Here is a 12,081-nt window from a genome sequence, read left to right on the forward strand (position 1 = left end):
CTAAGTGTTGACGTGGTCGTAAACGCTGTTGCGTTTCTCGACGGCGTCAACATGGCTTCAGGAGGAGCAATTCTGAGCCCTCCAGGAGCCAGCATGGTACTGGAGCAACCCAAGCCGCTCCAGCTGCCGATCCCCAGGGTCAGAAGGGCGCCGCGGGTCTGCGCATGCGCAGTGGAGCCAGCGCCAATGCGCGCATGTGCAGCGGGACCGGTGCCAATACGCGCATGCGCAGTGGCTCCCTTCTCTGCGCTGGCCCCGATGCAACATGGCATAGGGCTACAGGGGCCGACGTGGAACAAAGGAGGTCCCCAGCCCAAGAAGCTGGCTCGCCGATCGGTAGGTCCCGATCGCGGGCCAGGCCACAGCAGAGGCCTCCCACCGGGGTCGGACCCCCTCCCCCCCCCCCCCACCAGGCCACCCCCAAATGCATCCACGCTGAGGTCCCGCCGGGTAAGAGCAGGTGTGAACGGCACCGGCGGGACTCGGCATTTTTAGCCCATCCTGGGCTGAGAATCACCTGGGGGGGGGGGCGTAGAGCGGCCCACGACCGACGCCGCGCCGACCGCGCCGGCGCCAATGGCGCTGCTTTTCAGTTCTCCGGAGAATCGGCAGACCGCCATCGGGGCAGCGTGGCGCGATTCGCGCTGATCCCGGCGATTCTCCGGCCGGGCCCCGGGGTGAGAGAATCCCACCCAACATTTCAGGAAAAAGTACTAAAAAGAATTCAAACCAACATAACCCATACCCCACATGCCCCACCAGCGCTCCCTCCCCCTCAGCAACTGACAATGATTAAGTTCTTTAAAATAGGCAATGAAACGCCACCACTTCCAGTAGAATCCCTCGACCGATTCCCTCAGGGCGTATTTCACCTTCTCCATGCACAGAAATTCAGTCAGTTTCTCTATCCATGCGAGACGCTGGTTGGTGTTAGAGACCTCCACCCCAGCAGAACACGTCTCCGGGCAATCAACGAGACAAAGGCGAGAACATTGACCTCCGCCCCTGTATGCAGCCTCGGCCACATAGGTCCGCATATGGTCACATAGGTCTGAAATAGACCCCTCGTCAGGCCGAGCCAGGGACAGAACCTTCTTCATTAAGGAAGACGGTGGCGCCAAAGGAAAGGAAGGAAATGTCTTACGCGAGAGGTCGGAAACTTGAAAATACTGAAAAAGACTGGAGTTGGACAGCTGGAATTTATCAGTTAACTCCCCAAAAGTGGCAAAACGTCCCCTTCACAAACAGGTCCTCAAAACGCTTCAGATCCTTCACTTCTCAAGATTTAAATGTTGGATCCAAACCGAAAGTCAGGAAAAGGTGATTGTTAAAAATAGGGGCAAGTGAAGACAGGGAAAGGAGCTTAAAATGCTGTCCAAATACTGAGAGACGACACCACCACTGGGTTTGAGGAAAATCACGTTGGGGGGGGGGGGGGGGGAAGGGCAATGGTCCAGTGACCATGGCAAGAAGGATAGAAATAGTACAGGAGCGAGCCTCCAATTATCCCCAAATAATATCGGGGTCAATGATCCACAACAAGGATTTTTCAATGTTTGTGTCCGAGTATTAAAACAATAAATTGGGGAGGGCCAAGTCTCCCAATTGTCTATCCCTTTGGAGCAGAACGCTTCGGATTCTAGGATTCTTACCCGCACAAATATATTGTATATGCATTTGTTAATCTTGATTTTAAAAAAAGATTTGGGTACAAAAATGGGACATCTTGGGAGCACGTTCATTTTAATAGTTTGAATTCACCCACTAACGATAGAGAACAGTTGCTCCACCTCTGAAAATCCATTTTGACACTGTTAACCAGCCTTATATAATTCAGTTTATGAATTGAGGCCCAGTTGAGGGCCATCCAGACCCCCCATTGGCAAAAGCTTGAAAATGAAATGAAAATTGCTTATTGTCACGAGTAGGCTTCAATGAAGTTACTGTGAAAAGCCCCTAGTCGCCACATTCCGGCGCCTGTTCGGGGAGGCTGGTACGGGAAGCGAACCGTGCTGCTGGCCTGCCTTGGTCTGCTTTAAAAGCCAGCAATTTAGCCCAGTGTGTTAAACCAGCCCCATGTATGCTAAACCAGCCCCTGTGTGCTAAACCAGCCCCTTGTATGAGAATAGCAGAAAGATAACTTCCCCATTTGGGTTCGCCTCCCAGGGAGGGGTGGGGGTTAACCAGGAAACATTCACCGCTGCCTAAATTCGGTTTATATCCCGAGAAGGAGCCAAAGATGTTAAGCAAATTAATTATATGGTTTGTTATGGTCCAGTGTTTAGAGAACCCCAAAGTGTATCATGGAGTTCACCTGACCCACAATTTTTAATAGATTGTGGTATGGGGAGCACACGGCCCACTCTACAGGTGTGGTACAGCAGAAATGGACAAGTATTTTTTAAAGCAAAACAATGTTTATTCTATGAACGCAAATTAACCTTTTTAAAACAAACAGTGAACATCTTAGCAACCATTAATTCAAATACAACCCCAAAGACTACAACACTAAATAACCCTGTAAGCTGTCCTTTTAATATCCAAAAGACTTAACAAACCTTCAAACAGAAGCACATTTGGTTTACATTCAATACTGAGACCTTTTACAATTCTGGGTTCACCAAGTGATCCACAGATAGTCTTTGCATGGCAGAGATCAACAGTACAGCTCTACTTCAGATGCAACTCACTGAAAAACACAGACACACCCAAGCTTTTCTCAAACTGAAGCTAAAAAGCAGAAGTAGAGCTCAGCTCCACCCACACTCTGACATCACTCCAGTAACACGAGCAGCTCCATTTCTTAAAGGTACATTTCTTAAACACCCATTTCTTAAAGGTACTCTCACATGACAGGTTGATGGAGGGGACTGGGTCTGTACTATAAAGATGCACGTCATCCACATGGAGAGACACCCAATGCTCCACACCATTTTGGCTAATATCCCTTCACTTCAACGCTTTGGAGAGTGGTTCTATTGCCAGGCTAAACAAGAGTGGAGAAAGTGGGCAGCCTAGTGCCTGTACTCAAGGGAAAATAATCAGAGTTCAAAGCATTCGTTCGAATACTGGCAGTAGGGGCGAATCCAGGAAACAATTTTATGACCAAATCTCAGCAAAGTGAAAACTCCACTCTGATAACTTCATGTGTTTCCATGGAATAAATGACCTTTGGCATCAAGAAAAAGGGCAAAATGATCAGTTTTCCAGCTCGTGTCACTGGATGTCTGCAAAGGCAGATAGATAACAGGCACCGAACACAATACACAGGTCCTTACTCTTCCGCTCTGTGGTCCACACTACCCGGAGTCCTGCTCCTAGGGCCCACACTACCTGGGGTCCTGCTCCTAAATCCTACACTACCCGGGGTCCTGCTCCTAGGGCCCACACTACCTGGGATCCTGCTCCTAAATCCTACACTACCCAGGGTCCTGCTCCTCGGGCCCACACTACCTGGGGTCCTGCTCCTAAATCCTACACTACCCGGGGTCCTGCTCCGAGGGCCCACACTACCTGGGGTCCTGCTCCTAAATCCTAAACTACCCGGGGTCCTGCTCCTCGGGCCCACACTACCTGGGGTCCTGCTCCTAAATCCTACACTACCCGGGGTCCTGCTCCGAGGGCCCACACTACCTGGGGTCCTGCTCCTAAATCCTACACTACCCGGGGTCCTGCTCCGAGGGCCCACACTACCTGGGGTCCTGCCCCTAGGGCCCGGTGCAAACGTCCCATTGGCCAGGGTTCGCGTGCTCCCACGCGATTGGCCTGAGCCAGTCATGTGGTCAGTGGAGCTCACCCTCTAAAAGGCTCCATGCTATAACACAGAGTTTAAGACACTGGCAGCTGAAGGAATGACTGCCAAAGATGGGGAACAGGAAATCCTGTTTGGAAAGTTTTCGGAGGGTTGAATGTCAGGAGAAGGGGGAGAGAAGTGATGGAGAGAGAGGGGTTGTGACTCCATAGCAGGATTTAAACTTGATTGGTGAATGGGACCTGATGGGAAGAAGGACACGGGCAGAAGATAGGTTGAGGACAGTGGAGAGTGGGAGAACAAGGAGAGCATCGGGTTAGTTGAGTCTGCAGGTCTTGTAAAAAAATCAGCACTCTCAGCAGAGAGCAGGAGTGATACCTGCAATCTACCCGTGCTCACCTGCTGACCAGGTAAACCATTTAAACCAGATTTCCCAAATTGGAACAAACATCTTGAGGAAGGGGTCTGATACCAACAACCAAATTTAGTTTGTGACAAAATGAGGGTTATCCGTGATTACATTCCACAGAAGCAGGATAAGACCTCCACACCGGAGACATAGAAAGCAGCTCAGCAGATTTCCTCCTGGCTCTTCCTCATATTGAACTATTGCAGAGAACTGTGACTAATCCTGCGTGTGGATTATAAACTGCACTTGAAAAACTGGATTGTGGGAATGAGGAATGTGTGTGTGCAGGATTATCTCCTGAGAAAATTGGATTGGCTTAGATAGTGCAGAGAGAATCAAAATAGTTCCGCTCCCCAGGATACAATGCTCACAGTGGACACGCCGCACATAGAACCATGGTTTTGCTTTATTGTGCTGTTCAAGGCGAAGAATGTTGGAAATGGAATACTTTCCATTTTAGGCACCCATTGTCAGATGCAGCAAGGGATTTATACACAGTAAATCTCCTTCGACCCACTTACATCAGACACTTCCAAGGCAGGTACAGCACAGGTTTGACACAAAGTAAGGATCCCTCTTCTCTATTCCATCAAAACCACCCAGAACAGCGGCAGCATGGGGTTGATACAGAGTAATGTTCGTTTCACACTGTCCTATCAATCACTCCCAGTGTAGATACAGCTTAGCTTAGATACAAGGTAAAGCTCCCTTTCCACTATCACATCACACATTCCCATAGCAGGTAAACCATGGGTTAGATGCAGCCCTTTCTACAAACCTGATGTGAAGAGGGAGTTTGGATGTTATGGTGGTGAAAAGCCATTGCGACCCCACAACCTCTGACTCCCTCTTTACATCCCCTTCCTCAAAACCTATATCTTTGGTATTCACCTAATTCTTTTCCTGCTGCTCTGGGCACATCTTCACCTCAGTGGACTACCAGAGGATGTCTACAATGCTAAGTGTGAGATAGAAATTCGAAGGTGATATACTAATTCTTCTTTCTTCTTGGCTCTCTTTCTCCTCCTCCTTTGTAATAAATCCATCAACCTTGTTCATGCCAGGGATTGGTGCCAGGTTGTGGAGGGAAGAGGCAGGGTGGTTACAGAGAAAGCATCACTTTGAGGCTACTGCAGTAACACTCTCCTGAAGCTGGATACAGCAACCACCTATAATTTCCAGCTTCTGAGATTTATCAAACTCTTCTATCATTCCTCAGTTTTTGTTCCTCCATTGTTTCCCTTTCTAGGCGAATCTCAAGAAGTTCATGGAATACATCCAGTACTATCATGCTGAGAAGATCGGTAAGATGCTGGACAAAGGATTGGATCCTAACTTCCATGATCCAGACACAGGAGGTAAGAAGTTCCATTCCACTCATACTGGGCAATGTGCGAACAATATCTGTATCCGACTCCCGGGAGCACTATGTAGGGGGGAGGTGCGCATGAGGAGGCTCCCACTAGCATGCGGTTTATTTTTTAACCCTTTACGCCCAGTTTCTGGGAGTATTTCTGTTCAAAAACCCACTTGTTTAAGGAAATAAGGTGCCTACATCGGCGATATACCCGGGAGGGTCAGGCGGAAGAAGCGATAATTCGGCGACTGAATGGGAGGCTTCTCAGGGCTCGTCGGTGGAGAAAATGGCGGAGGCAGCTTCTGTGACTCCGCCACTCCACTAACGGCTGAGATGCTTACCGGCATCATGCCAGTGGAATTTTAGACGCAAAAGCAGATAGTCGCGGCACCTCTGCAAGTCGATGGAAGAGGTCCTGGCTCCCATTCAGTTGGCGTTGGAGAAGACCAATGCGAGGATAAAAGCTCAAGGCACTCCGTCTCAAGGCATGGAGGTGGCCCTTTCGAGGCACAGTGACCAGATTGCATCTCTGGAAGCAGAGATTTCGCTGATGACTGAGGCGAATAAAGCGCTGAAGGCCAAATTGAATGATCTGGAAAATGTATTATTTTATTATTGGGCAGCTAATATTGAGAAAGTACTGGGGTGGTTTAGTGATCCTGGTTCCGTATGGGGCAAATGGAGGCGAGTTCTTGTAAGGGTTCCAGCCTTGCTTCCTTAGTAACTGCATCTTTGCCGTATCCTCTGGGAAAATTTTCTTCGAACCTGATGGTGTCCACCCTGAGAATCTAGAAGCAGTTCAGATAGCATTTCAAACTTAGCTCTGTGTCTTTGCTGGCCCCTATCTGCAGTAATCATCCCCTCTTGCCAGCAAGTTTAGATTCGAGATTAGGGCATGGGAGGATTTGGAGAGATTTCTGGACCTGTTCGTGGAGGGAAGGTTTGCCAGTTTTGAGGAGACGTCGGAAAAATGTCAACTCCCTGGGACCAGTTTGTTCAGATATTTTCAGATTTGCGATTGTTCGCATGAGGCTTTTTCCCTCTTTTCCCTTGATTCCTCCTTCCTCCCTGTTGAACAGAATCTTGTCTTTGGCCCGGTCTAGTGGGGGGAACATCTGAGATATTTACAGTCAGATCCTATCAGTGGAGTCGACTCCGTTACTTGAGATGAAGGGGAAATGGGAGCATGAACTGGGTCCTATTCTGGAGGACGAGGTGTGGAACGAGGCTCTTCACAGGGTCAACTCTATATCCTCCTGCGCTCGGCTTAGATTGATCCAATTCAAGGTAGTCCACAGGGTTCATTTGATGAAGGCGCAGATGTGTGTTTTTTTTCTCTGGGATGGAGGACAGGTGTGAGCCTTGTTCTCAAGAGCCGGCTAAACACATGCATTTGTTCTGGTCTTGTCCCAAGTTGGTGAGCTTCTGGGTCTCTATCTTCAGCAACATGTCAGAGATTCTTGATATTGATTTCGGGCATGTCCGTTGTTGGCCATTTTGGAGGCTTTGGACTCACCAATGTTGCAGACAGGGGTGAAGGCGAATGTTCTGGCCTTTGCCTCACTAATAGCCCAGGGATGAGTTCTGCTGGGGTGGAGTGTCCTACACCGACCAGTGCCTCAGCCTGGTTGCGTGACCTCATGTCGTTCTTGCAGTTGGAGAAGGCCAAGTACACCATTAGGGGGTCTATAGAAGGTTTCGACCTAAGATGACAGCCATTCATTTCCTTTTTTAAAGAGTTAGTCACTGTCATGTGTTAAGGAATTTGGTTTAATAATGGGGCGTTAAGTTTGTGTGGGTTCTTGATTTGTAAAAAGAATTTTGTGTATCCAATTAATTTATTCTAATTAAGGGCCAATTTAGCGTGGCCAATCGACCTATCCTGCCCATCTTTGGGTTGTGGGGGTGAAACCCATGCAAATATGGGGAGAATGTGCAAACTCCACACGGACAGTGACCCAGAGCCGGGATCGAAACCTGGGACCTCGGCGCCGCGAGGCAGCTGCGCTAACCACTGCACCACCGTGCTGCCCTGGTTCTTGACTGTTTAATATGTTTGTTTTGAATTGTAACTTGTATTAACTGTTTTATATTAATGTGCTTATAATGAAAAATCTTTTTCATTATAAAAAGGCGGGGTGGGGGGTCCCGGCGTAGCGGAGTGGCGCCAACCACTCCGGCGTCGGGCCTCCCCAAAGGTGCGGAATTCTCCGCACCTTTAGGGGCTAAGACCTCACATTGAGGGGCTAGGCCTGTGCTGGAGCGGTTGGCACCACACTGACTGGCGCCCAAACCGGCGCCAGCAGCCTTTGACGCCTGCCGCCCGGCGCTGGCCGAAAGGCCTTCGCCGGTTCACGCATGCGCCGGTGCATCAGCTGCCGCTGACGTCATCACCGGTGCATGCGCGGTTGGGGGATTCTCTTCCGCCTCCGCCATGGTGGAGGCCGTGGCGGCGGCGGAAGAAAAAGAGTGCCCCCACAGCACTGGCCCGCCCGCCGATCGGTGGGCCCCGATCGCAGGCCTGGCCACTGTGGGGGTACCCCCCGGGGTCCGATCGCCCCGCGCCCCCCCAGGACCCCGGGGGCCCGCTCGCGCCGCCTATCCCGCCGCCACCAGAGGCGGTTCAAACCACGGCGGCGGGAGAGGCATCCCAGCGGCGGGACTTCGGCCCATCGCGGGCCGGAGAATCGCCGCAGGGGGCTCGCCGATCGGCGGGTGGTGTTTCGGCGGCCCCGGGTGATTCTCCGACCTTGCGGGGGGTCGGAGAATTTTTCCCCAGTACTGAATGCACTCACTCGAGTTCTCCGAGGCAAAGGAGATGTATCCAGAAAAAAGACACCCAGTCTATGACCGCACTACCCAATCACACCATGGGTATGATCTAACGGTCACAACGCAGCCACTAGATTTTGCGAGAGGCCTCTCATGAGATTTACCCTCCTCATCGTGCCTCGCCAGATCAAACAGGATCTTGCGAGAAGTCACGATCTGGATTCCGCACAGAATGGGTGGCATCCAGATTGGCATATTCAAGCGTGCAGCCAGGTTCACCTGGATATACTCTCGCCAGAGTTAGCCAAGGTGCGGGATCTAACTCCCACGTCTCGGAGAATCAGAGCAAGCACCAATTGGCACTGGTCTCCACTAATGTGTTTGGCCTCTGGTCAAGGTGTTACCCTGTCACAACGGATGCCACCTGTGCATGCCAGGCTGATACCCTGGCAGTGCCACCATGGTGCCACCCTGACACCGCCAGAGTGCCCAGGTGGCATTGTCAGACTGGCAGGGTCACTGCCTGGCTGGCAGCGCCAAGGTGTCGGATTCCATTTTGCTCGCGGTGGGGATGGGCCTGGTATGCCCTGCCCTTATGAGTTGTGGTGTGCTGGAGGGGCTAAAATATCCCCTTATATGTGTGTTGGGGGGGGGCTCCGGAGGCAGCGGTCGGGGATCTAGAGATCAGGGCACCAATTAACTGTGGCTCCGCTCGCCAGTGCAGGAAGTAGGACCAGCTGCGGCCTTTAAGGGGCCTTCCTCGCTGAGTCCTGTTTAATAGCGGGGTCATTATCGGTGCTACCAGCACTGGGAAAGACTCGATTAAATGCACTCGACAGGGTCTCTGTTTAATTTCTGTGAAATCATGCCCTGGGAGGGTTTAAACTAATGTGGCAGGGGGATGGGAACCAATGGAGGAAGTCGGAGGGGAGTAAAACGTGGACAGAAACAAAAGGCAGTAAGGGGGAAAGTGTAAGGCAGAGAAGCCTTTGTCAAAAATCAAAAAGGCCCACAGTATAGGGTGCAGTGACTGAGGAGGGCTCAGTGAATAGACCCAGTAATACTAAAAAGGAAAAAAGCGGGAAGTAAAAACATAAATGGAAAGCGACGCAGCAGGTTGTTACATAAGGATATGGGTTCAACGATAAGGAAAATTAGGAGAAAAATTCAAAGGAAAAATAACGTAGGAGAGGTTACTGATAGAGGTGTTAAGATTCAAAACAGAGGTATATGGGCCAACATAAGGTACTTTACCTGAATGCTCGTAGTATTCGGAATAAGGTAAATGAGTTGATGGCGCAAATCATCGTGAATGACTATTGGTTAATTAATAGAAAGCAAAGAGTGGGGATTAATGGGTGTTTCTCTGGTTGGCAATCAGTAGCTAGTGGTGTCCCTCAGGGATCAGTGTTGGGCCCACAATTGTTCACAATTTACATAGATGATTTGGAGTTGGGGATCAAGTGTAACGTATCCAGGTTTGCAGACGACTCTAAGGTGAATGGTGAAGCAAAATGTGCAGAGGATACCGGAAGTCTGCAGAGGGATTTGGATAGGTTAAGTGCGCATGCGCGGTCTCCGACCCGGAAGTGCGGGGGCCCGTATCTGCAACAAAAGCTTCTAGATTTACGCCGGGCCTCCTAGCCCCCTGCTGGGCTGGGAATATGTGGCTATTTCACGCCAGTTTTTCTGGCGTGAAAGACCACAGTTTTGAGGTCGGCGTGGTGACACAGCCCCAATAACGGAGAATCCAGCCCCCTGGATGCGACTCATTTGATGGACTATGGGAAATTTCTGGAAGGTTTCTAGGTGTTCCAGAGATAAATTGAGGACAATTCCAGGCCATCAATTTAATGTTACACCCTATGTTGTTTACCTTAACATGTTGCCTTTTTTGACTTGATTTTGAAAGATACCTGTCATCAATCTAAATCACTGTCATTTTACTGTCAGAATGTCCTCTGACATTGGCTGCACAGCTGGAGAGCACACCTGACATCATCAAGTTGCTGAAAAGCGGGGGAGCTCATTTGGACTTCAGGACCCGGGATGGACTAACAGCTTTACACAAGGCCGTGCGATGTCGGAACCATGCTGCACTAATAGTGAGTATACAACTCCGCACTGCACTGGTAATGACCATATGATTCCACACTGCAAGGATAGTGAGTACACGATTTGAAACTGCACTGACAAAATATACATAATGCCACATGAATGTGCAAATGGCTCTATGCTGCAAGGTAAGTACACAATAGTGCACTAATAGTGAGTACTCAATTGTAAACTTCACTTGAGTTCACAAAATCAAACTCTAATGCTAATAATGCACGCACATTGCTACCCCTGACAGTTGCTGGAACACTACAGCCGGCAATCTGAGCATCAGGAAAATAGAAGCAGGAATGATAATGTTACTGGTCCAGGAATCCAGTGATCCAGACCAATGCTCCGGAGACATGAGATCAGATCCCACCAGGGCAGTTGGCAAAGTTTAATTTCAATTGATCAGTAAATCTGGAATCAGTAACTGTGAGTTTGAAACCAACAAATTGTCATGAAAATCTTTCTGATCCACTAATGTCCTTTAGGGAGAGGAGTGTTCTGGCCTACATCTGCCCCCAAACTCTTGTGGTTGACTCTTAACTGACCTCGAATGCCACTTAATTGTATCAAACCACTACGGAAAAAATGAAAAGATCTAAAACTGGACTGACTACCTAGTACTGACTTCAGCACCAGAAATAACAACGGTACACCCTGCAAAGTCCTCCCCAGTGAAATTTGAGAACTGCTGTTAACACTGGGACTGTCCCACAGACTAGTCAAACAGCAGCCTGACATAGTCAAGCCAAAATCATACCTCACAGGCAAGGTCCCAGATTCCTGGAGTATTGTGCACAGTTTTGGTCCCATATTTCAGGAAAGGTGTAGTGGCATTGGAGGCAGTTCAGGGGAGGTTAGGGTTAGAGATTGAACAGTTTTAGCCTATACTCCCCAGAGTTTGGATGAATGAGGGGAGATCAAATTGAGGTGTACAAGACGATAAAAGGTATGGATAAAATAACAGCGGAGAGGATGCTTCCTCTTGTGGGGCATTCTAGAATGAGAGGTCATAATCTTAAGATAAGAGGTCGCAAATTTAAAACAGAATTGAGGAGAAACTACTTCTCCCAAAGGGTTGTGAATCTGTGGAATTCGCTATCCCAGAGAGGTGGTTCAACCTGACTGTCTGTCGTCTTCCGCAGCTACTTTCAGAGCTGGGTATCCCTAGAGAAGGAGCATGTGGTGTGCGCCAGTACACTTGAGGCCTTCCATGACTGGTGGGCGTCATAGGGGTTGGAGTGAATGAACAACCCGGAGAACAACATTTTAATTCAGTTAGATAAGTTTTCTTTTGAAAGTTTTCTTTTTGTTGTCGTGCCCTTTTATAAGGGACTTTCACTATTTTAATTTGTTAATTAATAAATTTTATTAGTGTATTGATTATTTGAATAGGGCATATAAATAAGGGATACCTGGCTTAAGTAGTCATTAATAGGTCCAGGCAGCGGGTAGTTGAGGGGGTGGTTCAACCTGACTGTCTGTCTCTCTTTCATGGCTACATTTATTCCAGGGTGTCCCTAGAATAGCAGCACGTGGTGTTCGCTGGAATGCTGGAGGCCTTTTGCGACTGAGCCCCTAAACAATATTTTAATTTAATTTTAAAAGTTTCCTTTAACGTTTTGTCTTTCATTACAATACCCTTTAAATGTATTGAGGGTAACAAGGGTGCACTGTGTGCTCTGGGTG

General features: G+C 49.1%; 1 protein-coding gene across 1 annotated transcript in view; it reads left to right on the forward strand.

Annotated features, from left to right (window-relative positions):
* The window catches only part of shank3a (SH3 and multiple ankyrin repeat domains 3a), a 1,085,379-nt gene that overhangs the window by 437,198 nt on the left and 636,100 nt on the right, over positions 1–12,081 (forward strand). Inside the window, exons 6-7 of the mRNA XM_038811689.1 lie at positions 5,410–5,518; positions 10,243–10,394. Of these exons, the coding sequence (XP_038667617.1) occupies positions 5,410–5,518; positions 10,243–10,394 (261 nt within the window). The remainder of the gene's footprint in view (positions 1–5,409; positions 5,519–10,242; positions 10,395–12,081) is intronic.

Source organism: Scyliorhinus canicula, chromosome 11 (assembly GCF_902713615.1).
Source record: "Scyliorhinus canicula chromosome 11, sScyCan1.1, whole genome shotgun sequence".
Taxonomy (NCBI): domain Eukaryota; kingdom Metazoa; phylum Chordata; class Chondrichthyes; order Carcharhiniformes; family Scyliorhinidae; genus Scyliorhinus; species Scyliorhinus canicula.